The sequence below is a fragment of the Pagrus major genome, chromosome 14 (genome assembly GCF_040436345.1).
Source record: "Pagrus major chromosome 14, Pma_NU_1.0".
In the NCBI taxonomy this organism is placed as follows: domain Eukaryota; kingdom Metazoa; phylum Chordata; class Actinopteri; order Spariformes; family Sparidae; genus Pagrus; species Pagrus major.
In genome coordinates this window covers 25758696-25785773 of record NC_133228.1, presented here as the reverse complement: position 1 = coordinate 25785773, position 27078 = coordinate 25758696, and the positions used below count along the sequence as shown (strand labels likewise).

Below are 27078 nucleotides of genomic sequence, written 5' to 3'. Positions count from 1 at the left end.
CGTCAGTCCGGTCCGGGACGGCTCATGGGCTCCAAACCTGAAGGAAAGTCACAGAAGAAGAAAGAAGAGAAGAAGAAGAAGAGAAGAAGAAGAAGAGAAGAAGAAGAGAAGAAGAAGAAGCGTGCTCTCTCTCTCTCCCTCCGGACAGACTCGCTCCTGTGTCCGGGAACAGACGCGCAGAGGCGGCGTGGCGGCCTCAGAGAGTCGGGACTGCGGCGCAGCGGCAGCGGACACAGTTAAAGAGCTCGGCGTCACTCGGCTGGACTCTCAGGAATGTTCCTGCAGGACCATATACAAGCCGGCCCGCATCCCCTGACCCGCACTGATACCGAGGCCGCCGCTCATTGGGTGGCGACGGAGCAGGGGGCGGGGTCACGCAGGACCCCCCCCCCCCCCCCCCCCAGGCCCGGGGCTCCAGCTCGGTGACACTCCGGTATTTTTAGAGGAGACACCGGCTGTTTGTAAAAAAAAACACTGACGTCATGTGTGGGCAGCCAATCAGATCACTACAGGAGCAGGAATCCCCTCAAACACCTGAACTTTCATGACAGGTGATCTGAGGAGAGGACGACCACCGGAGGCGCTGCGGAGTAACGTTTATACATGAGTACCTGCCTGCAGGTGATGCTCCTGTAGTTACTGAGTATTTCCACTTTCTGTTACTTTATTCTTCCACTCCACTACATTTATGTGATTACTTTAGTAACTAGTTACTTTACAGATTACATTTTAAATGAACTGATTTCCTCATCAATCAGATAAAACAGACGATCAGCTGACTCAGTTTGTACATGTTAACATATGGTCAGGTACTCAGTTACTCAGGTACTCAGTTACTCAGTTACTCAGTTCAACATTTCCTCTTCTCGTCTCAGCGTCCAGTTTTAACGCTGCGTCTCATTGGTCGTCCTCAGTGTCTCCTGTCTTCTGTGGCCTGATGATGTCACAGTGATGTCATCCAAATATGGAGCAAACCCTCTGACACGTGAGCCTGAAACAGATTCTGATTGGACGAGTCGGTAAACACACTGACTCGCTGTCCACCCTCCTCCTCCTGCTCCTCCTGCTCCTGCTCCACCTCCTCCTCCACCTCCACCCTCCTCCTCCTCCTGCTACACCTCCTGCTCCTCCTCCTGCTCCACACACCTCCTCCTCCTGCTCCTCCTCCTCCTGCTACACCTCCTGCTCCTCCACCTCCTGCTCTTCCTGCTCCACCTCCTGCTCTTCCTGCTCCTCCTCCTGCTCCTCCTCCTCCTGCTCCTGCTCCTCCTCCTGCTCCTCCTCCTCCTGCTCCTCCACCTCCTGCTCTTCCTGCTCCACCTCCTGCTCTTCCTGCTCCTCCTCCTGCTCCTCCTGCTCCTCCTCCAGCAGCACAGGTCCGATGTGTGCGGTTCAGTGATCAGTGTCAATCAAACCATGAATCAACAGTTAAAGACTTTTTATTGGTCCGTTCATTTACAGAAGGTTCAGCTGCTTCAACAAGTCAGCACACGATCACAGACATGACATCATCATTCACACAGTTCACCTGACCCCTCACACCTGACCCCTCACACCTGACTCCTCACACCTGACTCCTCACACCTCACACCTGACTCCTCACACCTCACACCTGACTCCTCACACCTCACACCTGACCCCTCACACCTGACTCCTCACACCTCACACCTGACCCCTCACACCTGACCCCTCACACCTGACTCCTCACACCTGACCCCTCACACCTGACCCCTCACACCTGACACCTGACCCCTCACACCTGACCCCTGACCCCTCACACCTGACTCCTCACACCTCACACCTGACTCCTCACACCTGACCCCTCACACCTGACCCCTCACACCTGACACCTGACCCCTCACACCTGACCCCTCACACCTGACTCCTCACACCTGACTCCTCACACCTGACCCCTCACACCTGACTCCTCACACCTGACCCCTCACACCTGACTCCTCACACCTGACTCCTCACACCTGACCCCTCACACCTGACTCCTCACACCTGACCCCTCACACCTCACACCTGACTCCTCACACCTCACACCTGACACCTGACCCCTCACACCTGACCCCTCACACCTGACACCTGACCCCTCACACCTGACCCCTGACCCCTCACACCTGACCCCTGACCCCTCACACCTGACACCTGACACCTGACCCCTCACACCTGACACCTCACACCTGACACCTGACCCCTGACCCCTCACACCTGACACCTGACCCCTCACACCTGACACCTGACACCTGACCCCTCACACCTGACACCTGACCCCTGACTCCTCACACCTGACCCCTGACCCCTCACACCTGACCCCTCACACCTGACACCTGACCCCTCACACCTGACCCCTGACCCCTCACACCTGACACACAGAACTTGAGTAAATGTACTTAGTTACATTCCATCACTGACTGTTACCTAAACGAACTGATGTAATTAGCATCCTGCATCTAGTCTGTGTGCTAAGCTAATGCTAAGCTAACGGTCAGCTGTGAGTTGGACTCAGAGATGAAACTGAAACAGATTTTAAAGACTTTTTAACTTTTTACTACAAAAATAGTCATAAATGAACAAATGGAAGAGTCGGATTACAGCGCTCATGCTAACACTGCGAGCTAACAGCTGAGACAGTGTCTGAAGCTACGTTTCATGCAGAAAGGCTACTTGGCTAAAGCTAACATGCAGCGCTGAGCAGCTACAGCCGGCTAACGTCTGTCAGTCCGTCGTCTCTGCTGCTACATTAGAAACATCTGAGGACTCGTCGTTCCTACAGTCTGAACATCAGCTGGGCCGAAGCTGCAGCTGTCGTCACAGAAAGACCTTCAGTCAGAACAGTTTGTACGGAGTGACGTCAGCATGCAGCCTCCAGCAGGACGGCGTGTTTTTAATCAGACACAAACACAACAGGATCGTTAACAAACATTCAGCCAGCGTCCACACCTGCGACCAAAGCTCAGGTCCTTTTCACATTTTACAACATTTCACAGGATGAATCTGTTTCTGTCAGAGACAACAGACACGTTATTGACATCAAGAGTACAGAGACACAAAGACCAGGACGAGACGACAACAGGCCGCAGGGTCGGATCTACGGAAGCCCAGATACAACAAAAAGACAGATTAAACGTTAGGAAAGACAAATAAAATACTCAAAGTCAGAATGAAAACGATCAAGCAAATCACAAGCAAAGTCAACGAACAGATGTGAAGAGACGATGTTCAGATCCAGACCTTCTCATCAGATTCTGCTCTGACCGACGGGAGGAGAGCTACTTTGTATCTTCACTCCTGTCAATCATCCTGACTGCAGCAGTGAAGGTGGATTAACACCAATAATCCTGCGATCGGACTCACGTCAGGCAGAACTTTGCTTTGTGTTCGGTGTGAACGAACCATTACTTCTTTTTATTATCCCGATTTTTTTTATTTCTTCCTTCTTCCTTCAGAAATTGGGAAGAAAAGTCAAAATCTTCTTCTAGTTTTGACTGTTTTATTTCTGTCATTCCAAACTTTTAATTCTGTTTAATAATAATTAATAATAATAAATAATGTTTTTGGAGGAAACATCAGCTGCTCCTGGTGTTCATGGTGTGATGTTATTTACAGAACTGATTTAAGTTACTACAGTTTGAACTGTCATGCAAAAACTAGCAGCTGTTAGCGACACATGCTACTGATGATGTAGAACACAGGACCTGTTACAGCCTAATCAATGGATATATCACTTAATCATTAAATACTGAATAAATGACTATGAGTTTATTTAATGTTCTTACAGTTTGTTGAAGGCTTCGTCACGTTAATGCCCTTCACCTAATCACAGTCGTGTGTTTCCCTTCAGAACAGTGTTTCAGTGTTTGTCCAGCGAACAGAAGCTTCTGACCGGCGTGTCGCTGCTGCTGCTATTTAACTGGAATGTTTTTAGTTTGAATATTTTGCCGGCTGCTGTTCGCTGATCCACAGCTTCTCCTCCACTCAGCGACTCTCCTGGTTAATATTTGTTACAGATCACATGAATCATCACGAACCACACCCTAAACACCTGATTCAGTATAAACAACATCTGATTATATTATTTGGTCAAAGATTAAATGTAAACATGAATCAGAATCTATCTATAAGGATTTATTCACCCCCCATAAAACCACTGAAACATATCAAATCTGACCCGCCACAATAAAACCAGGTCTGAGACGAGCACCTCAAATAATAACAGATCGATATTTTAATCTGTGTGTGAACGACCTCATTCACACAGGATTCATTTATTAAGAGAAAATATTAAACCACGTTAGCTCAGTCGAACTCTTTCACATTAGTTGAGGCTCGATTCTCTTTACTTTAGTTTCATTTCAGTCATGTCAGATTATTTCATATTAATGAATCACACTGATCCTGTGTGAACGAGGCCGTGTCAGAGCTGTAAACACTTTCATTCTTTACTTTTCCTCCACGTGTTGAGTCTGCAGCAGTGACACTTCTCCTCCCAACATCCTCCACAACATCTGTCTCTGAAATCATAAACCAACGTTACAGAAATCTCCCTGCTTCATTTAAAGCAGCTGTCTAAGCTTCAGACTGGCACAGTGAGATCAGTCGGACTAATAATCTTCAGCTCCAACAAACAACTTTAAGTTTACAAAAAAGTGTGACGACATAAATGCGGACGTTTTCTATTGATGTGTGAACGAGCAGCTCAAATAAAGATGATCGTTGCTGTTTTTCTCTGTGAAATAAATCACAATAATGATGATTTTTGGACGTATATATGATAATATTCAGCACTAAACGGGACGGAAGCAGAGTCGATGATTTAAAACACGAACAATCAAATGTTTTCTGCTACGCTGTTTCAGTCTTCAGCTCGACGAGTGCAAAATGTTCTGTTAGTCCAGTGAGGAGAAATAAGGCAAAACCTTTAGAGCTGACACGACGTCAACTGTTGGACGGATTATTAAGTAGTCACTAAACATTAACTTATAAATGACTTAATCAGTTAATTGGTAAATTATATGAGTACAGAAACTGTGAGTGGTGTCACTGAGCTGATCGGGTCGAACAGCCCCGTCGTGAGCCTGAAGTCTGGTTTCATTCCTGCAGCTGCTCACATCAACTTCTTCTGTTGACCTGAAGCTGCACTAACTGGTATTTTTATATGAACTTGTAATTAAATGACTCTGGTTACGTCAAACAGTCAGTAAACAATATGTTTTACAGTAACTATTAAGGAATAACATATTAAAATCTGCAGCACGAACTTTCAGAATTATTTGTTTAAAACGAGAGTTTGTGATTTATCGGTTTTTGTCTCACAGTGAAATCGTTTTGTCTTTTTCCACGACAGCTTTTCATTCAAAGAACATCACAGGACGTAAATACGTACATTTACTTTTCTATTCTCCTCAGCCGCTTCAGGGAAACACTGTTATTATTGTTACTTGTTGGTTTTCAAGTTCAGGCAGTTTCATTAATGAAACGTGTGTAATGGTTTGACTCTGTGGCTGTTCTGGACTTTATGTTTGATACTTGCTGAAGATTCGTCTGTATTTTTATGACAGTAATATTTTTGAATGCAGGACTTTTACTTGTAACTGAGTATTTTTTAAATAAATAATCAAAGTACTTCTTCCACCATCGACTGCAGAGCAGCCGAGCAGCAAACACTTTAAATGATTTACGTCTGGTCATTTTTGAAAACCATGAAACGTTCTGAAATCTGTAAAACAATAAGTTGCAGTTGGACTCTCGGATCACGACGGTGGATGTTTGAAAACCTGGCAGCGATCAGTAAATCCCCCCACTGACCACCTGCAGGAAGAGTTGAGAGTCTTTATGGACGACGATCTTATTGCTTCTCCCTCCAGAACTCACTGCTGTCTGAGGCGTTTGGGTGAAAGCGTCCTGCCGGTGCCGATCCACCAGACAGAGCGATGCAACGAGCAGACATCAGGACAGCGACATGTATGAGGGCGGCGCTGGATGGTTGACGGCGATCCCACAATCCCAGACTTCCCGGCGAGGTCACTTCCCGCGTAGTCCTCAGGCCCTGGTGAAGCTGGGGACGACCAGAACTACAATGGCTGCCACGGCAACCGCTGCCACCGCCAGGTTCCAGCCTGCAGCAGCGCTCTGCCGAGAGAGAGACGGACGATGTCAGCGGACGAGTCGCGTTTGAAACATGAAGAGAAGAAAACAGCAAACAATAACTTTAAAAAATGATTTTACAAACTGAACTTCTCAGTAACTCTTCATTTTACAGAACATCTCACACCAAACGACCACAGTGAGTAACTCCAGTCTCAGTGGACTCATCCAGCATTTTCATCATTTACATTCTGATATTTTCCAACAAACACTCGGTGATTTCTTTAATACTTTTACAAGAAACTTCCAGATAGTTTCTGTCCAACTTCTGCTCATAATTTTAATTTAGGACATTATGATGTCATGACCAGCAGAAGTTCAGCAGAGTTTCCTGGAAATGTATGAAAGAAATGACCAGATATTTATTATCTGTTTATTAGAAAATAGCAACATATCAATATTAAGTGATATCAATATTAAGTAATATTGGGGCGATTCGGGGTTTAATTTCATAAATGTCTCTCTGAAAGTCAAGATTATTGCTCGTTGTCACAAATGTGACTTTAAAAATGATGATTGTTGAAAATTGACCTCGTCTGTTGTGAAACAGCTTCTCAACAACGCTGACGTGAAAGTATCAAAAACAAAACTCACAAAATAAATAACAGAAATATGACAAAGTCAAAATTATGATGAAACTTTGACTTTTTAATTAATAAACTCCTCATCTGTCTGATGTTCGTTTTGGCAGTAATAAGCCTCCATACACACTGTGTGTGTGTGTGTGTGTGTGTGTGTGTGTGTGTGTGTCTGTGTGATGTTGGATCTTTTCCTGTAAGTCGATCCCTTCACTCCCTCAGCTTCAGTAATGACTGACAGCTTCCGACCACACACACACACACACACACACACAGACACACACACACACACACACACACACACACACACACTCGTCAGCCTTGCTCTGCTCTAAACTAAATGTATTTAACAGGCCTCAGCTGTCAGCTGACCTCAGCTCTGATTGGAGGAGGCCATGACAGTGGAGCAGATCTACCAGGAGCTTCATGTGTGGACGCTCTGAGCAGCTCTCAACCGCAAACCTTCAGACGCGCTTGGACAACATTTCACTAGAGTCATTTCTTTTCAAGCATAACCCGACTTTAAACCAACAGGTCACCCAAAACTAAACTTCTTCTTTACATCATCAGGAGGAGACGATGACTGAGCCTGACTTTATATCATCAGGAGATGATGGCTGAGCCTGACTTTATATCATCAGGAGGAGATGATGACTGAGCCTGACTTTATATCATCAGGAGGAGATGATGACTGAGCCTGACTTTATATCATCAGGAGGAGATGATGGCTGAGCCTGACTTTATATCATCAGGAGGAGATGATGACTGAGCCTGACTTTATATCATCAGGAGGAGATGATGGCTGAGCCTGACTTTATATCATCAGGAGATGATGGCTGAGCCTGACTTTATATCATCAGGAGGAGACGATGACTGAGCCTGACTTTATATCATCAGGAGGAGATGTAACTTTTCCTTCAGGGTTGTGGAGGTCGGCGTGGTGCGAAGGTGTGCAGCGTGTCTGGTTTCCACAAAGGAGACTGGAATTTGCATTCTGTCAGAGATCAGTGAGGTGGTGACTGCAGCTGGTATGACTGCAGGTTTGGACATTCACAACAAAGACAAACAGACTTCGTCAGACCACATGTCAGACGAACTACTTCTTTTTGACTTAATTATGGTCATTAACCTGCGGTGGGACTTGGTTGTACCCACATGATTCAGCCACTCTCGAATGCTAAAAGAAGCAGAGCGTCTGGTAGAGAAAGAAGGGCGTGGCCATACCTGGTCCCCTCTAGGATGCCAGCTCCTCCCACCAGCACCAAATCAAGGCCACTATTACAATCATTCCTATGAAGGGGATGGAGAGAACAGGGGGCTCTGACGGACGAGTGCAGTTCTGGGGAAAAGACAAAAGGCAGGAGTGTAGGGGGGCATGGAGAGAGGAGTGTGGTAAGAGAAAATAAAAACCATAAAATAATCAGAATAATAAAGTCAGAATGTGTCGGGAAGAGAAGCGAGCGTGAAGCCAACCAAAACCAGACAAAACAGATCAAATAATGGACAGAAAAAGAAAAGAGAGCAGGATCGACAGGCGGGCAGGTTGAGCATCAACAACCATCAAATTTGCACAGAATTTGATAAAGTTCATTGTGTAAAGTTCATGTGAAAGACGGGTGACGGCGATCCGATGAAAACATGACGAGGGAGGGAACAGAAAGTGCAGGCAATCAGAGAACGACACCAAAGATGGTTAAAGACAAGATGGAGCGCTTTGGTAGCTGATTATCACACCAGAGTGAAGTTAAAAACATCTACATCTTGTCATTTAAAGATCTCTGCCGACACTTTGAAGTACTGCCTTTGTGATCAACTTGGGAGCATCAGCAGCAATGTAGTATGGGTAACGGTTAGCCATGAGGTAAACTACAACTATGGAGAAAGTAGCGAATGATATAATAGAGAGGAGCGGGACAAATGATGGGTTTACAATTCCCAAGTCACGACGGCCTGACTATGTGTCAGAGAGGCAAGTCCCAAATCTCAAGTCAAACCTCAAGTCGAATCCAACATGAAGACAGTCAGTCCCAAGTCAAGAAAGTGAAGCCCCGAGTGTCTCAGATAAGCAAGTCCCAAGCTATTCCTGAATGTTGACATTTAAGTACCGGATCACAACAAGTAAGTCCCATGTGTCTCAAGTCTTGAAACCCAAGTTACAATTGTAGTGGCAAGTCCAAAATCAAGTTGCAAGCCTCAAGTCCAAATTTAATTTTGACAGGCAGGTCAACACTTTGTCTAGACTCAAGTGTTGACAGTCAAGTACCGTGCTGACTCCTTGGTTCAGGTCTCATTAAAATCAAGTACCAAGTCAAGACTCAGGCAGGCAGGTCCGTGTCTAATCCCAAGTTCCAAGTTAAGTTTCATTCAAGATCCAATAAAGAAAGGTATGCTCCGTGCCTCACATCTCTACAATCAAGTCCTTAGATTCCAGAAGATACCAAGTTCAGGGCCAAAGTCAAGACAGCCAAGTCTTAAAGGGGAATTGCCGTTTTTTACAACCTGGACCTTATTTCGAGCATAAAATACGATCATTTACTCACCCAGATAACTTTGGTGTCATTTGGAGTCGTTCGGACGAAATTAGATCCAGTGGAGCGCCGCGTATATCCATATAATGCGAGTGATCCGTGTACTCTGGCTCAAAACGGTAAGGACGTCCATCACGGATGAGGAGCTCGTTGAAAGGAGGATGCGGAGGCAGAGAGAGGAACAGCTGGCCAAAGAACAACAAACGGCTGCGGCTAGGCTAAACGGCTAGGTCAACCTACAGACCCCGGATGTTGATAACAGGCAACCCCGGACTCAGAGGGGAATAGCACTAGCGTATCATAATAAAATATTGGTGAAATGAACTAGTTTCGCGGCAGATAATGCGTTATATAGAGGCTGCGCTTCGGTGCCCCGATCACTCGCATTATATGGATATACGCGGCGCTCCACTGGATCTAATTTCGTCCGAATGACTCCAAATGACACCAAAGTTATCTGGGTGAGTAAATGATCGTATTTTATGCTCGAAATAAGGTCCAGGTTGTAAAAACTTGACTTGAAACTCTCAAGTTTCAAGTCAAGTTCCAATAATGATAGGTAGACTCCATAGCTCAAGTTTTGACAGTCAAGTGTTTAGACTAGTCTTATTTCCCAGGTCAGAAGTTCCAAGGTTCTGGTCCAAACTCAAGACAGCCAAGTCTCAAGTTTAGTCTCAGCCTTTGAAACTCGAGTCAAGTCTCAAATCAAGTAAATCTCCAGTCTGGGAAGAAGTCTTCACAACAAATCAAATCACAACCAACTGTCAAGTCATGCAAGTAGAATTTTGTTCCAAGTCAAATAACTGAAATCAAGTACCAAGTCTAGTCTCAGGCAGTCGAATCTCAAGTTCATAGTCAAGTTCCAATCAAGATAGGTAGTTAAGTCCTGACAGTCCCATGTTGATTCTCAAGTCCAAGTTCTAACAAGCCAGTACCAAGGGGCCAAGACTTGACACTCAAATCCCATGTCTCGTCTAAAGTCAAACTGATACCAAGACTCCAGGGCTTTGGGAATGGGAGGTCATCTCATTTAAGTCTTCGGGTTTCAGTCTAGGTGAAGTCACAAGTCATTAGTGTTAAAGTCAAAGTCGAGTTGCAAGTCCTTTTTGACGCTGACTGAGTCTGACATTGAATTTGTGACACTAGTCCACACCTCTGGACTGTAGTGAGGTCCAGATCTGGATGTTTGGACTGAACTATCCTTGAGGAGATGATTCACACATGAGACATTATCAGCCAATCAGATGGACTTTGACTTTCACTGTTTTCTCATCACTTGATATTTGAATATTTGACCCTTCCAGGCGGCTGTGCAGAGGAAGCTGTAAGTAGAGCAGAAGTAGAAACACACAGATGACTACTTTGACAAAAACAAACTACCCGGTAGCGACAGATGTTAAGAAGAAGCTCACAACAGAACGCTCAAAAACCAGCAACATGAGCAGAGCTGCACCTACTGCAAACCAGAAAGTAAAATGACAGATGAGGCGTCCACAGAGAGTTTCAGCCAAGCTGTTATCCACCCACATGCATACAGCACAGACGGACAGACTTCATGGTGAAGATCATGGATTTGAAGAATATTGTCAAACATGTTTTGGTGTGTAGGTAGAGATTCTTCTCCTGTGTGTTCTGCATCGCACTTACCTTAATGATTTATTTTTATTTTTCCGCAATTACCTGATTTTCATTTATTGACTCCTGAAGTTTTAACCCTGAACTGTAGGTCACATGATACCAAGCGCACTGATGCACCAACTTGAAGAAAATCTTAGCTGATTAAAAACAGATTTTGATGCAGGAGGAAAGACAGGAATCACATTTAGGTGACGTTAAGAAAACACCCCGTCGTTAACCAAAGCACCTGAGCCATTGACCTATGGCCTCTCACCTGTGACTTCCTGCCCATCAGTTTCTGAAGCTCGGCCTTGCAGCGCTGCAGCTCCTGCTCGAGCGCCACCCGCTCCCGCTGGCTGCTGTCGTACAGCTGCTGCAGCTCAACCAGTTCATCCTTCAAACCATCACACTGACAGAAAGAAAGACTGGTTCAAAGTAGAGCTAAACTGATTAATCAGTGAGACCAGCAGGATACTGGACCTGGTGCCATGAAAGCAGAAAGGCACCAACGGCAACAAACAGCATTCAGAAGTGCTAAAGTTTTTGAGAGTACTCGTAGATGTTGCTGCAGTAAAGTTTGTCCAAACTGAAGGCAGTTCGGTGATAAACGCTGCCGTTACCTCACTCTGGACTTTGTGAGCCGTCTCCTCAGCTTGTCTCAGTTGGACCTTCAGGGTGTTGATCTCCGAGCTGCAGGCCTTCTCTTGGACTGATGAGGAGTCCGGATCCTCTGCGTGTTCAGGACCGGACTGAGACAGGGTGATGTAAGAGTCGGCCTTCACCTGGTCGTCCTGCTCACGCTTAGTGTTGCCCTCCACTCTGACTGCCAGGTACACATCATCGCACCTGTAAACCAGGAGGACACAGCAGTCAGTACAAGTCCACTCATAAGAATGTGTAGATGCTTGAAAATGTTTACATTGTAACACACAGTGATGTTTGTGTTGCTGCAGGTTGATTGACAGCTGGTTGGACCACTCACGTGTCTCGTTGCTGCTGCAGTTGCTCCACTTTGCTGCTCAGCTCTTTGTTGTCGCTGGTCAGAGTCTGACGTTCATCCGTCATAGAGACGAACTCCTCCTTCAGCTGACTCACGTCGCCTGAACACAAACGTTTTAATGAACGACAATCAAGAGGAGGTTTTTTACATCACTGCACTTCTCTGATCATTTTAGTTACTTTACAAATATAAATTATTGTTTCGCTTTAAAAATTGTTGTCAGTGGATGACAAGTTAAACCACAACTTAGTGAAAACACCAACACTGATGTTCCCTGCAGTGTAACACAGACACTCTGATGTTCCCTACAGTGTAACACCAACACTCTGATGTTCCCTGCAGTGTAACACCAACACTCTGATGTTCCCTACAGTGTAACACCAACACTCTGATGTTCCCTACAGTGTAACACAGACGCTCTGATGTTCCCTACAGTGTAACACCAACACTCTGATGTTCCCTGCAGTGTAACACAGACACTCTGATGTTCCCTACAGTGTAACACCGACACTCTGATGTTCCCTACAGTGTAACACAGACGCTCTGATGTTCCCTACAGTGTAACACAGACACTCTGATGTTCCCTACAGTGTAACACAGACACTCTGATGTTCCCTACAGTGTAACACCAACACTCTGATGTTCCCTACAGTGTAACACCAACACTCTGATGTTCCCTACAGTGTAACACAGACACTCTGTTGTTCCCTACAGTGTAACACAGACACTCTGATGTTCCCTGCAGTGTAACACAGACACTCTGATGTTCCCTACCGTGTAACCAGCTGTGAGGAAAAGGATCATCTTGGATATTTCTGATATATCAAAAAACAATTTTCATTCGATTTTGACAACGAAAAGTAACTTAATGTATTTAAAGTAACTAAATGTATTTAAAGTAACTAAATGTATTTAAAGTAACTAAATGTTTTTAAAGTAACTAAATGTATTTAAAGTTGGACTTTAAGTCAACTGAATGATTATTTAAGGAGCTCCTGTGATTGATAGTTTGTTTACTGGAGGACAGAAGTAGAAAATACAAACCTACGATCATAGAATCGATCAGATCAACAGGTTTGTACCTGATTACCAGAGTAATAAGTTACCGTGTCTGTGAGCGTCTCTGTTCTGACTCTTCATGTTGATCTCGGCTCTCAGCGTCGTGATCTCCAGCTCGTACTCCTGCGCCGTGGCGTGGAGACGCTGAAGCTCCGCCCGCAGCCGACACAGCTCCTCCTGCAGGGAGGCGATGTCGTTCTCCCTCTCCGCCGCCGCCTCCTCGGCCGCCTGCTGCAGTATCAGCACCTCCTCCTGGGCCGAGCGGAGCTCCTCCTGCACCTCCTCCAACTCGCTCTCCTTCTCCTCCTCCAGACTGTCCATCTCCTCCTGGACCGACCGGAGCTGAGCTGGAGGAGCAGAGGAAGCAACGCTTGAACAGGTCAGCTTTATATTTCTGTCTACAAGAGTAAGAAGTTACTTTTCCAGCAAATGTCCTGAATTATAAAATGTGACTTTAACGAGAGCTTCTGATGTTCAATGATTCAAGAAGAAGACGAATGAGTTCTGCTCGTCTGTCTTCAGGAGTCAACAGTCAAAGTACTTAAAAACTAACTTGTCTAGTCAACAGGAGATCTCTTAGAGGTGAGGACACTAAAGTTATTTCAGAAAGTTTGGCCGTTACATGGTTTCATTAGTTTTGTCTGATGTACAGTCTCTTGAGTTTGCACCTTGCAGTCTCTGGATCTGTCTGGTGAAACTCTCGGCCTGATGAGCGCTCGCCAGTCGCTCGTCTTCTAACAGACCTGAGATCAGAGAAGAAGAAACAGACACGAAATCAATCAAATCAATACATTTGAACTTGATACCAGGAGCAGTGGAGCAGTGGAGCACTGACCCTGCAGCTCCAGGAAACTCTCCTCGTGTCGGTGGGAAACCTCTCTGGTCTCATCCAGCTCCAGCAGCAGCTGTAACACCTGAGCTCTCAGCTCCTCCAGGTCCTCCTCTTCATCCTTCTCTCCTCCTTGCTCCTCCTCCTTCTCCTCTGTCACCTCCTTCTCTTCCTCCAGCAGCGTCTCCTCCTTCTCCTCCAGAGACTCCCTCTCTTTGGCCGTCAGAGTTTCCCCCAACATGATGGGCTTCTCCACCTTCAGCTCACACAGCTCGTCTTCACAGCAACACAGAGCAAAGACCAACGTCAGCTGATCACAGTCACACCTCTCATTTCATTCATTTCACTTATTAAACACAAATGACAAAGTTTCACTTTTATTTTGGACCAGAAGAAGAACTGTGTTTTAGAAACTGGCTCCATCTAGTGGTGATGACAGAGGAACACAACAGTCAGTCAGCAGCTCAGACAGGAAACTAACATATAAAGTAAATAAATGCAGGAAGACTCAAATCTACATTAAACTAACGACACGTCCTCCAGGCTTCACTCTAAAACAAATCAGAGGTACTTTTCACTTAATGTGACTACATTAATAAAACTGAGTCAATGTTCTCAGTCTGTTGAAGTTTCCATCTTGAGAATTATCATCTTCACATTTGTACGACTGCAGTTTCTTATTTAATCACATTACAACGCGATGAGAAGCTGAAGAGCGCCTGATGTCACACTGTAGGTCATGTTTGGATGTTTGTGTGGACGCTTTCAGAAATCTGCAAATAAAAATGATTCATGTTGTGAATGAAAGAACTGCAGCTTTTCATTTGTTAGATAACAAAATAATAAAAACGTTATAATGTGCTTCACTGCGATGCTAATGACATGTTTGGTCTCTGAACCGTCAGTGTTGGTTAAGATTATAGAAACATGTCGACTTCCATCGTTAGTGTCATTTTTCTTTGATTTGTTGTTTTTATATAATATTAAAATCTTTTAACAGCAGGACACACTGACGGAGAAGAGGGTAATGAAGGACAAGAAGAAATGACCACAGTAACCTCAACATCACCAGACTCCCTTAACAAATGTAGTGATTTTAAGAGTTGTTGAGTTAAAACAAACTTTATAACGTAGTGAAACTCTGTCTCTGACAGACTCTGAATCATCGTCTCCTTCTTGTAAATTCAGCATTAAATGAAAACAGTAAGTTGTTTGTTTCCTTGTAAAAAGTGTCAGTTTGTGGCAGCATGGCTGCACCAGCTTACTGCTTCATACAGAGCAGGAAGTGACATCACAGCAGGTCTGAGGAAACAGCTTTAAAGCGTTTGTGTCTCAGATGTTTTAATCAATAAAGATCTTCAGCTGTGACTCAACAGTTACATCAAAGTGTTTCCTGTAATTAAATGACCAATAAGATCATTATGATCATTAATTAGATGTATTGATTATCACAGTGTGACTTCAGCTGTGGGAGACTCATTAAAGTCTTCATATTGTGACTGCAGTTCTGCTGCTCGCTCACTTCCTGCAGGTCCTTTCTGCCTATTGATTGGTTGGGTCTCCTGGCAGGCAGCCAATCGCACGCTGGCAGCAGTAGCATCGTTCAATAATCACGTATGATCTTCTTCCTCCTGTCATCAGCTCCTCTCGCTCTTTATTTTCATCTCATCTGTCGTCTTGTTTCATCTTTGTTTCTCAGATTTTTTAGTCTCATTCTCAGCTCGTCAGATAACGACACTGTGGGATTACAGGACGCGTCACCAAACGTCTGCTGGGAACGAGACTCAAAAATCAACTTTTCTTACAAATACTGTTGCAGCTTTAAAGGTTCAATTGCAAAATGTGATTTTAAATCTGATTCAAGCAGAAAAATGTCAAATATTATCAGCCTTTTATTATTATTATTATCTCCTGTCCATGAAGAGAGAGAACGTGCTGGATGTTTCAACAGAGGGGAGGTCGACAACTTAACTTAGCTTTAGCTGAGGTTAGCCGAGGCTAAAGCTATCTCACAAGCTAACTTTCTCCTGATCTTACTGGAGCGGTCCAGTCAAAACATCTTTATGTAACCTCAGTCATCATCTCCTCCTGGTGATATAAAGTCAGGCTCAGCCATCATCTCCTCCTGATGATATAAAGTCAGGCTCAGTCATCATCTCCTCCTGATGATATAAAGTCAGGCTCAGCCATCATCTCTCCTGATGATATAAAGTCAGGCTCAGCCATCATCTCCTCCTGATGATATAAAGTCAGGCTCAGCCATCATCTCCTCCTGATGATATAAAGTCAGGCTCAGTCATCATCTCCTCCTGATGATATAAAGTCAGGCTCAGCCATCATCTCCTCCTGATGATATAAAGTCAGGCTCAGCCATCATCTCCTCCTGATGATATAAAGTCAGGCTCAGCCATCATCTCCTCCTGATGATATAAAGTCAGGCTCAGCCATCATCTCCTCCTGATGATATAAAGTCAGGCTCAGTCATCATCTCCTCCTGATGATATAAAGTCAGGCTCAGTCATCGTCTCCTCCTGATGATATAAAGTCAGGCTCAGTCATCATCTCCTCCTGATGATATAAAGTCAGGTGAAGTCTCGTAGTCCACAGGACATTTCTGGAGCTTCACAGTAAAACAGAGTTGCAGCAGCTGAGATGATGTAAACATCAGATGTCTCCATGCAGCTCGTCTGCTGTGATCTCAGCAACAAAACCCAAAGGAGGAGGATCCGGTCTGGGTTTCTGGACTTTGATTTGAGGAGTGAAGCTAAGTTAATGTAACTGTGGGAAGCAGTAATTTTTGTTTTTATGAATATTTGTGCGTTTAGCTAAAGTTCTGTCACACTTTACTCTCCTGTGATTGCAGAACTGAACCCGAAAAGTCCAGATATTCACAACCCGTCAAACCTGCATGTTCCAGGTGAGACCAGCTCCTCTACAGGCTGAATGAAGGACACTGCTGAGTCCAATCACTGGACTACTGATGGAGGACGGTCCAGCTGTTCTCCTCCACTGGCTGCCAGACGCTCGCTGTGATTTACACTGCGAGCTCAGAGTCTTGTGATGAAACGACTCCAGCGCCTGAATCAGACAATGCAAAGATTTCTGGTTCCTGATGAAACTGCAGAAACAAACCTTTTAAGTACTGAGTGAGAAGAAGCTGCAGTTAAAGTTTCATCAGATCTCAGTTTTGTCTTAGTTTCTGGTTTCAAACATTAATCAGTTTTCTGCTGCTCGTGTTCAAAACTCTTCACTGCAGCTGCTGAGCTAAAGCTGTTAGCATGTAGCTCGACCGCACGTCCAGCAGTAAACCTGGTCTCCTCAGATCAGGTGGATCTCTGTGATCACAGCAGACGAGCTGCGTGGAGACATCTGATGCTCTACATGTGTTCACATGTTCATCACGTGTGGTTTCAGAGCTGTGCTCAGCGTCCACGTGTCTGTTTATCTGTGAGGAAGCTTTAATGTTCAGGACCAGAAGCGAAGCCATGCTTTTATTGTGAAACACCTGCAGGAAGTGTCAACGTGTTGTGACTGACTGTAAACACTGACCGGACGGGTCCAGAACCTCCTCTATGACGGGCGGCAGCCGGAGTCCGTCCATGTTCTGGCTGATGGAGGAGAGACGCTGCAGCTGCTGACGGACGGAGGAGGAGAGCTGAGGAGGTGCAGCACGAGGAGGACAAGCCCAGGAAGCTCCTCACGCTCCGGGCAGACTGAGCCGCTGCAGCCCCTTCATCCTCCTGAAGCTGGAGGGAGACACAGAGGAGGAGGTGAGGAGGTGAGGAGGGAGACAGAGGAGGAGGGAGAGGAGGTGAGGAGGTGAGGAGGTGAGGAGGGAGACAGAGGAGGAGGGAGAGGAGGTGAGGAGGTGAGGAGGTGAGGAGGTGAGGAGGGAGACAGAGGAGGAGGTGAGGAGGAGAGGAAGCAAGGAGGTGAGGAGGGAGAGGAGGCAAGAGGTGAGGAGAGAGACAGAGGAGGAGGGAGACAGAGAGGAGGAGGAGAGGAGGGGAGGAGGGCAGGAGGTGAGGAGGGAGGAGGGAGAGGAGGAGAGGAGGAGAGGAGGTGAGGAGGTGAGGAGGGGAGGAGGGAGAGGAGGTGAGGAGGGGAGGAGGTGAGGAGGGAGAGGAGGTGAGGAGGGGGAGAGGTGAGGAGGTGAGGAGGAGAGGAGGTGAGGGGGGAGAGGGGAGAGGGGAGGAGGTGAGAGGTGAGGAGGTGAGGAGGGAGGAGGGGTGAGGAGGTGAGGGGGAGAGGAGGTGAGGAGGGGAGGAGGGAGAGGAGGTGAGGAGGGGAGGAGGTGAGGAGGTGAGGAGGGAGGAGGGTGAGGAGGTGAGGAGGGAGACAGAGAGGAGGAGGGGGAGAGGAGGGGAGTAGGAGGTGTTGGAGGGTGAGGATGGGAGAGGAGGTGAGGAGGTGAGGAGGGGAGGAGGGTGAGGAGGTGGGAGGGAGACAGAGAGGAGGAGGGAGAGGAGGTTGAGGAGGGGAGAGGAGGGAGAGGAGGTGGGAGGAAGGGAAGGGTGGGAGGGGAGGAGGGGGAGGGGAGGAGGTGAGGGGGAGGAGGGAGGGAGGTGAGGAGGGAGGAGGTGAGGAGGGGAGGGAGGGAGGAGGGGAGGAGGGTGAGGGAGGGGAGGAGGGGAGGGGGGACACTGGTCGTCGGGGTCGGTTCTGATGCTCTCTGGTGAACACAGAACTATAATCTGCTGGATGATGTGACAGAAACCATCTGTGTCTGTCTGTAAAGACTACAATACCCATGAGCCTCAGCGGCTGTGAACTCATCTGAATGTTTTATCATCAGTGGAGCACGTAGCTCAGTGATGAGCTGTGAAATGCACCCTGGGAGTTGTAGTTGAACGTCTCGTGTTGGTTCATCTTATAAACTGGATGGTTTTAATTTTACACGCATTTTAATTTATTTGTTCTTTTATCTTTTATACTGTTGAATCTGTATTTTACTGTTTATTGTTATTATTATTATATTTTAATTAAACTGACTGTTACTGCAGAAGACTGAAAATTAATCTAAATGATTTTATCAAATATGAAAAAATGAAAGGTTCTGAATATTTTCTTTACATTTAGTGTCCATTAGATCTGATGTGATGCTCTGCGTCATCAGCAGCTTCAATCTGTCAGATTTCTACATTAAAATGTCTAAAAATGAGTCGACCGTTGTTCTTCATGTTGCTGAGTCGTGTTCCCGTCGCAAGTTTCCTCGAGGGAACGGCGTGTTTCATTTAGTTCTTCCGGGTCAGAGGAGTCGGAGAACGTCTGTGAACGTCTGTCAGTCACATCAGAACGTTCTCATCAGCAGCGGTGAGTTCACGTTAGTTTCATTTGTGTTAATTCACCCGAAACAGCCAGATTACTTTACTGTAGCCGTCAGCTAGCGAGCAACGCCGACCTCACTGACTGAACTCAGCACTCAGCAGAGACTCTGGTTCTGGTTCTGGACAGTGGAGGTCACCTCCGGATCACTGCTGCAGTCAGGCTGATAAACAGGAGTGAAGATAAATCCACTTTTTAATACAACAAGTTCAGAAGTAATCTCTGGGCGCTCCTCCCGTCGGTGAACGTCTCCGGATCAGAACCTGATGAGACTCCAGGTGTCACATCTGTCTGATTAATTTGTTAATATATAAATTAGACATTTTTTTATATTTCGATTCTTCAAAGTCACTAATTTGGTAAAACTAAAGTAAAATATTCTCTGGAAAGTAGCAGAAAATAATAATGCTCAATTGAAGTATAAGTACCAAAATGTGTATCTAAACACAGTACTTGGGTAAAAGTACTCAGTTACTTTCCAGCACAGCTCCGATCAGCTGATGTCTGTCTGCAGAGTCCAGCTGCTTCCTCTGAATGACCTTCCTTTGTGTTCGTCCTCTGATATAAAATGTGTCGTCTCACCGCTGCAGACGTGTCACAGTGATGATCAACACACACACACACACACACACGCACACACACACATGCACACACACACACACACACACACACACACACACACACACACACACACACACACACAGACACACACACAGACAGAATAACATACAGAGTACCTGTGTAGATGCAGATGGAGCTGCTCTGCTGAGTCTGGATGGATCCAGTGTTCGCTGCAGACCTCCTCCTCCTCCTGTTGTCCTATATTTCCTCCTCAGCCTCGGCTCGTCTCTGTGTGATGCAGAGCGACGTCACTGCACGCTACACACACACACACACACACTCTCACACACACAGAGGCCATGACTTGAATACACAATGAGGCTCTGTGACGTGATTTATTAACCGTTTCCTGACGTGAGGACAGGTGTGTTCATCCTGCACATGAAAAATATCTGCAGCTACGGTTATTTTCATTTAGTCTTTAAAACATCAGAAAATTGTTAGAAATGCTCCTTTTTAATCGATCAGCAGCTCCATCGATCCTTTAATGTGCAGATAAACAGTTCAATAAATACAGTATAATATAAATGTATATAAGCTGGCTTCATGTTCACTTCCTGTCGACATCAACACGCTCACATTAGAAGTCAGCAGTCACACTGGAGCAGAGTATATACAGATTAAACTCAGCCTGTATCCTGCTGACTAGCATGTTAGCTAAAAACACTGGAGTAAATCACACAGTCTTTTCATGGGGCCAGGCTAACAGTTCCCCCTGCTTCCAACGTTTGTGCTAAGCTAACGTGCTCTTTTTTTGTGCTTATTCGGTGTATTTTTTAACTTCTGTCTGTTCTTACCTGTTCTCCGTCTCACCTCCTGCTGATGAGTTTACTAAATGTGATTTCACCTGAGATGAAACTTCCTGTACATCTTAAAGACATCTGAGCGTCACTCTGCAGCCCAGGATGGCATGTGTGTTTGCTACTGGGAAGACGTTGGCAACACGTCTTACGTAAATTATTCATTAATTAATGATTCAAGGATTTAATTCAAGTGGTGCAGTGATTTTAAAGGAACATTTCTGCAGCATTCTGCTAAACAGCTGAAGCAGCTGGAGACTTGATTTAAACATCAGCTGGTCTGCTGTGATCACAGCTGAATCTACAAGAAGACCTGACATTTTACACAAGGCTCATATTTCATGTTCCACCTGGTGTTTATAGCTAACAATCAACAAAAAATCCTAAAAACACAAGATTATTAAATGGAGTTTGGTTAAACGGTCTCAGCAACAAAACCCAAAGGATCCGGTCTCGATTTGAGGAGTGAGGCTAAGTTAATGTAACTGAGGGAAGCAGTAATTTTTGTTTTTATGAATATTTGTACGTTTAGCTAAAGTTCTGTCACACTTTACTTTCCTGTGATTGCAGAACCGAACCCTTAAAGTCCAGATATTCACAACCCATCAAACCTGCATGTTCCAGGTTCCACGTCTGCAGAAGACCCGAGATCACAAACTGATCTTTCCACCGTCGACTGCACGCCGACACTTTGATCTCAGCAGCTACGCTGAAGATTTCACCCTAAAAAAGGTGTAAATAACATCTTTGTCTGATATATATAAACTTTATTCATTTATAAACATAAATCTATAAATATGAAATCTTGTTAGAATCTGTTGCTACTGCAGGTGTGATTTAACACACACACACACACACACACACACACACACACACACACACACACACACACACACACACACACACACACACACACACACACTCACACACACTGCAGGACGCTCTGGTTCACAAACTCCTGCTGATAAAAATGGAAATGCAGCAAACTCTCATCACCTCTCTCACTTCGGAGCGGTTGCTAAGCAACACAAATCCAGGCTGGATAACATTAAAGGCTCCCGTGATGAGGGAGGAAACAGGAGCAGATCACCAGCGAGGACGTCCTGATTTTAACGAGTCGACAGGAAACAGACGAGACGACTTCATTTAGAAACGTTGTTTAAAGGAATACAGTCAAAAAACAGCCACAAGGGGGCAGAAACACCAACAGAGCGACTTAATTAACAACTCAGGAAGTTTAATTTAGGCTCAAATATCTGAACAGCTATGAGCCAGTTCACAGCTGACACTAACCTGATGTGATGTCACTTCCTGCTCTGTATGAAACAAACCCGTCCATCACTGGGACAAACAGACTCCATGTTTCTACACAAAGACAGAAAGAAGTTCATGTTGAACATTTGCTGAATTTACAAGAAGGATCAAATAAGTCAGAATCAGTCAGAGACAGAGTTTCACACAGTTTATAAAGTGTCTCCAACTCAACAACTCACTAAACTGACACATTTGTTAAGGGAGTCTGGTGATGTGGTTCCTGGTTCAGTGGGTGCTGACAGCAGGTCTGCAGTGAGCGTGTTGTGTGTCTGTGTGCAGCGCTGCAGAGGCAGTTATATAAGGGCTTCAAACAGGCCACAGAGACCAGAGGAGCACTTAGCTTCACTTTGTTCTGGAGGAGTGAAGAGATGCTGCCGGTCTCAGAGTGACGCTCATCTGAGGGTCCAACAGAGACGAAACACTGAGACAACATTCATAACATCAAGGCTCAAACAGACTTATTAATAACTCAACACACAGATTAAGATATTAAACGTTAAAGAAACATTACGATATTAAACACACAAGATATAACAGAGATATGATCAGTTCAGCAACACGTCAGGCTCTTCACCGCAGATACAAGCAGCTCATTTATGTCACACATCATTACAGTCAGACGTTACGAGGTGCAAAAGGAAACTAATGAGGTGATATTACCTCGTATCTTAAAATACGTTAAGATACACAAGATAAGTCACGAAGAAACACACAAACTACATGATGATACACCAACATGTTTATGATGCAATACAGTAAAATACAACAGCTTTATGATAAGTTTGATCAAAAACAATAACAAACTTCAAGTCTAATTAACTAGAAGTCAAACACAGGGGGCAGCACATCCTGCTGACTGCTGCTCGCTATACTCTGCTGCAGCTGCTGGTAGCAAGTAGCTCAGTTAGCTGTTGGGCTAAGTGACTCTGCCTGGACTGTTTTTTTTAAATATTAAATTGTGGACAGATCTTACAAAGTGCTCCTTTAAAGTCAAATCAGATATAATAAGATGAGTAAAGTGACGTATCTGACTTTAGGACAAAATAATGTCCGGCAACATAAAATACATGATACAACACAATGTGATATTATACAATAACACATTATGATAAGATATAATTCTGCACGTTAAAGACAATATGATGCAATAATACGCTAAGATATATAATAATACGATGTGATAAGTGAGCAGTTGCAGTTCTGGTATTTCTAACCTTGATATTTTCACCATGTTTGATTTAATATAGAACATTTAGATTTATTAAAAGATAAATATATAACAAGGCAACATGACAGCAACGTATGACTGACGACCGTAGTAAACACTGAATATTACACATCTTCACTTTAGAGCAGAGCTTTAAAAACACTGTGTGAGTACTGACAGTTTAAATATTCAGATCATATATATTCATCTGTGTGAAGACGTCTGCTGTTATATATTAATAAACACAACACAGTGACACTGAAGTGAGCTGGATGAACCATCAGGATATGATACAGATCATAAAATAAGATGTGATTTACTGTTATTACAGTTATCGTTATTATAATACTCCTCTCTGACTCTGCAGTGTGTGCGTGTGTGTGTGTGTGCGTGTGTGTGTGCGTGTCCTGGTTAAGGCGCCATCTTGTGGACGGGTTCGGCCCTACAGGTCCAGTCAGGACCGACACGAATCTGCCGACACCAACCGACGACTGAACGTGTGAATCTACCAGTCGAATCTGCTGAACAGAACCGAGTTTCAGGTAAATAACGTGCATGTGTTGTACAACCGGCTCGGTGTGTAGTTGTGGGTCTGTGTTGTGAGTCTGTCAGTGACATGTGTGACACAGAGGTCGGCTGGTCGGAGGCTGAAGGTCTCATTTCAGCTGCTCGTTTTAAAGCTAACAGCTAACTGCTAACAGGTTAGCCATTAGCTGTTAGCTGCTAATGTGCCGGTCAGCTAACGTGTTAGCAGCTAACGTGTTAGCGTGTTAGCAGCTAACGTGTTAGCGTGTTAGCTTAGCAGCAGCAGGTCAGGGTGACTTCCGCACATGAGCTCCTCAGGCTGTTTGATGTGTCGCCCTTCAGTTGTGTGTTTATCTGTCTGTTCATGTTAGACTGGGACCAGCAGCACCGGGACCAGCAGCACCGGGACCAGCAGCACCTGGACCAGCAGCACCGGGACCAGCAGCACCTGACAGACACACAGCTGCTGCCGTCACAGGCGGGCGGTCCATCACGGTCCTGTTCGGTTCGGTTCGCCGAGTGGAGCAACGCTTCCTGACATTCAGTGTAAGTGATCTTAACTCATCGCGTGGACATGCGAATATAAACCCACCTCAGAGTAACTGTTCAGGGGCGCGTGCGTGGCTGTCAGGAGGGTTTCAGGTAACAGAAATGGGACGCGCCCCCGCGCAGCTGAAGTCATGACGTTTAACAGAATCCAAGATGGCGCAGAACTGTGTTGTGTACTGCAGTGTGTTGTACTGCAGTGTGTTGTGTACTTGTACTTTACTGTAGTATTTTCATTTTATGCTATTTGATACATTTACATCATATTTTATAAAAGTATTGTATTTTTTTCCCACGCCACATTTATGTGATTGTTTTACGTTAGAATTTAAATAAAGTTTTATGTATAAAAGATATAATCACTATAAAATATCACTGAAACACTGTGGACACTAAATTTAATATTTAAACTACATTTTTCTGATTAAACTCACATATTTCAGCTGCCTCACATGTTGAATGCAGGACTTGTAATGGAGTATTTTTACTTTCTGGTATTATTACTGTTACTGGTGTGAAGGATCTGATCTACTTCCTGTATGATCTTGTGTTTGTGGTGCAGGAGGACGTTTGGAGTTGAAGATGTTCAGGTGCATTGTGGGTGATCTGCGTGCAGGAGGAAGACTCCTGAGAAGTCTTCCTCGGGTCTCGCCGGCGCCGACCTCACAGAGCCAACAGGTCCGACTTCTTCATCGTCGCCGTCTTCCTCAGCTCACTCAGAGGTGTTTTGTGTCTCAGGGCGAGAACCCGTCTGTCCGATCTGCTAAACTGAAGCTGAGGACTCGCCTGGCGGTCACGCTGCTGTTCGGCGGCGGGCTGCTCTCCGTCTGGTTGTTCGTCTACTCGGAGAAGCAGCAGAAGTTGCGGCAGCAGCGGCTGGAGCAGCTGAAGCAGGTGGCTCTGGGTCAGGGCAACTTCAGCCTCCTGGACCACAGGGGGCAGCGCAGAACCAAGGAGGACTTCCTGGGCAGCTGGGTGCTGCTGTACTTTGGCTTCACGCATTGTCCCGACATCTGTCCAGACGAGCTGGACAAGCTGAGCGCCGTGGTGTCGGCTCTGGACCAGAACAGCTCGCTGCCGCCCGTCCAGCCCATCTTCATCACTGTGGACCCGGAGAGGGACGACGTGCCGGCGCTGGCCCGCTACGTCAAAGACTTCCACCCTCGTCTGATCGGACTGACGGGGACGTCGGAGGAGGTGAAAGAGGCGGGGCGGGACTACAGAGTGTACGCCAGCCCCGGACCCAAAGACGAGGACGGGGACTACATCGTGGATCACACCATCCTGATCTACCTGATCAATCCTGACGGGCTGTTCCTGGATTATTACAACAGGATGAAGAACCAGGAGCAGATCACTGAGAGCGTCAGGAACCACATCATCAACTACGTCAAACTATAAGGTCAATATATATCCTGAGATATTTAAACTGAGCTGCAGGAGACATGTCAGAACCAGTCATCAGCTGATTCTGTCTGACTGAAGGTCCAGTGTGTCGGATAGAGGAGGATCTGTAAATGATTTTAATCTTCAGAAAGATGTTTTCGCCGATAATAACATGCAGTCTGTATCTCGACAGGGAGCCGCTCCTCCTCCAGAGTCCGCCAGGATTCTACAGGAGCCCAGAACGGACAAACCAAATCCTCTGGTCCAACTACAGCACGGTTCTGTCCACGAGAAGTGTTTCAGTCTGACAGTTCAGACCGGTTCAGTAATAAGAGCCGTGTCTTTTTGAATGTTTCTCTGACCTCAGCGTCGCAGCTCACCTGGAGACTGAACTGACGGTTTCTCTCTGTACTGATGTCAAACTTCAGTCTGACAGAGACTGAAACACTTCTAGTGGACGAGTCTTTGAAGGTCACTGCAGCTGAGATCTACTGGACTGAGTCAGAACATTTACACACCAGAACATGTGAATATAACTGAACTCCTGTCAGACAGGAAGTGTTTAAGACTGCCTGATGTTAAAATCACGTTTATGATTCATGAAAACATGACGAGTGAAAATCTGCTGTTTCTCTGAGTTTTTGGTTCAAGCACCAAATAAAAGTGTGTTCAGTTCTCGTTGTATCTGCTGACAAACAGGAAGTAACAATCAGGAGCTGCTGACGTCTTTGGTTTTCCTGCTTCTCTGATAGAAACGGGCCAAAATGTTTGGCAGTTCGTAGTTAATATATGATTGATTGATTGATTGATTGACAGACAGTACTGAGCTGCTCCGTGATCTGCTGCTGTTTTAGATCAATGGTCCATAGAGCTGAAGCCCCGCCCCTTCCTGTGGACCTCATGGGACGTTACTACAGAAACTGTTCAGTCGTGACGAGGAGACGAATGTTTGATCCAGTTGAACTGGTTCATGAGTCACATGATGTTTGTCAGTTTGTTGTATTAAAGTCAAACCTCGTGTAGTTTTGTGTTAAAGCGCTCAGTGAACTACATCGTCTCATCAGCACCAGAACCAGCACCAACATGGAGCCAACTGGGCTCAGAAAAGCTCGTAAACAAGATGAACATCACAATAAACCTGCTCATAGTGACAACTGCAGTTCTGGTTCAGTTCTGTGAGCTGCTCATATACAGGAGCAGCTCTACAGTGTGACGGCACTGACGACACCGCCGGCTGTGTCGTCTTTATAATGACGTCACAGTCTGAAGACAAACTGACAAACATCGTCTGTGAGATTCAAACAGGATCAATACATCACCTCTCTCTTCACTACAGACGAAGCTCTGATCAATAAGGTCAGTGAGAGGAACTGGAAGGGGCGGAGCTTCAGCTCTGCTGGAGTAGATAGCGATGATGCGACCCTACTGACATCACAGCCTCTTCACTCTCCGATTGGTCAGAAGATTCTCGTCACAGCTCAAATGTTCATGCTGAATAAAGTTGAGTTTTTATTTCTACTCAGAATTCACCGAGATGATCAGGACTCTGTCCGGAGGACGAGATCGCTTCATTTCAAATATCAAACATTTGTT

The 27078-nt window shown here is 45.5% G+C and overlaps 2 protein-coding genes across 4 annotated transcripts; one reads left to right on the top strand and one right to left on the bottom strand.

The window, feature by feature from the left end:
- Nucleotides 1-6049: 6049 nt before the first annotated feature.
- LOC141008188 (coiled-coil domain-containing protein 136-like) lies at nucleotides 6050-17362 on the bottom strand. The gene is made up of 9 exons (XM_073480435.1): nucleotides 17311-17362; nucleotides 13768-14037; nucleotides 13601-13675; nucleotides 12980-13279; nucleotides 11856-11973; nucleotides 11494-11719; nucleotides 11148-11282; nucleotides 7953-8067; nucleotides 6050-6135 (listed from the first exon to the last, which is right to left on the bottom strand). Exons 1-8 carry the CDS (start codon nucleotides 17360-17362, stop codon nucleotides 7963-7965), a joined length of 1281 nt encoding a protein of 426 aa, XP_073336536.1. The 3' UTR covers nucleotides 6050-6135; nucleotides 7953-7962.
- A 6094-nt stretch (nucleotides 17363-23456) lies between these two features.
- On the top strand, nucleotides 23457-26160 carry sco2 (synthesis of cytochrome C oxidase 2). Of its 3 annotated transcripts, none has more exons than XM_073480868.1 (4): nucleotides 23457-23570; nucleotides 23925-24099; nucleotides 24662-25501; nucleotides 25679-26160. In XM_073480868.1, the coding sequence occupies exon 3, from the start codon at nucleotides 24682-24684 to the stop codon at nucleotides 25498-25500; it is 819 nt and encodes a 272-aa protein (XP_073336969.1). In that variant the 5' UTR covers nucleotides 23457-23570; nucleotides 23925-24099; nucleotides 24662-24681; the 3' UTR covers nucleotide 25501; nucleotides 25679-26160. The 3 variants fall into 3 exon arrangements, with proteins under 3 accessions (XP_073336969.1, XP_073336970.1, XP_073336971.1); XM_073480869.1 differs by lacking the exon at nucleotides 23457-23570 and adding an exon at nucleotides 23652-23839; XM_073480870.1 differs by lacking the exons at nucleotides 23457-23570; nucleotides 23925-24099 and adding an exon at nucleotides 24109-24195.
- The last annotated feature ends 918 nt before the right edge of the window (nucleotides 26161-27078 follow it).

Coding starts and splice junctions, on each gene's coding strand:
- LOC141008188 (XM_073480435.1), bottom strand. CDS start 17,362: ATGGACGGACTCCGGCTGCCGCCCGTCATAGAGGAGGTTCTGGACCCG. Junction 13,676..13,767: donor GAGTTTCCTGGAGCTGCAGG/GTCAGTGCTCCA, acceptor CTCTGATCTCAG/GTCTGTTAGAAGACGAGCGA. Junction 11,974..12,979: donor CAGAGACGCTCACAGACACG/GTAACTTATTAC, acceptor GTTTGTGTTCAG/GCGACGTGAGTCAGCTGAAG.
- sco2 (XM_073480868.1), top strand. CDS start 24,682: ATGTTCAGGTGCATTGTGGGTGATCTGCGTGCAGGAGGAAGACTCCTG.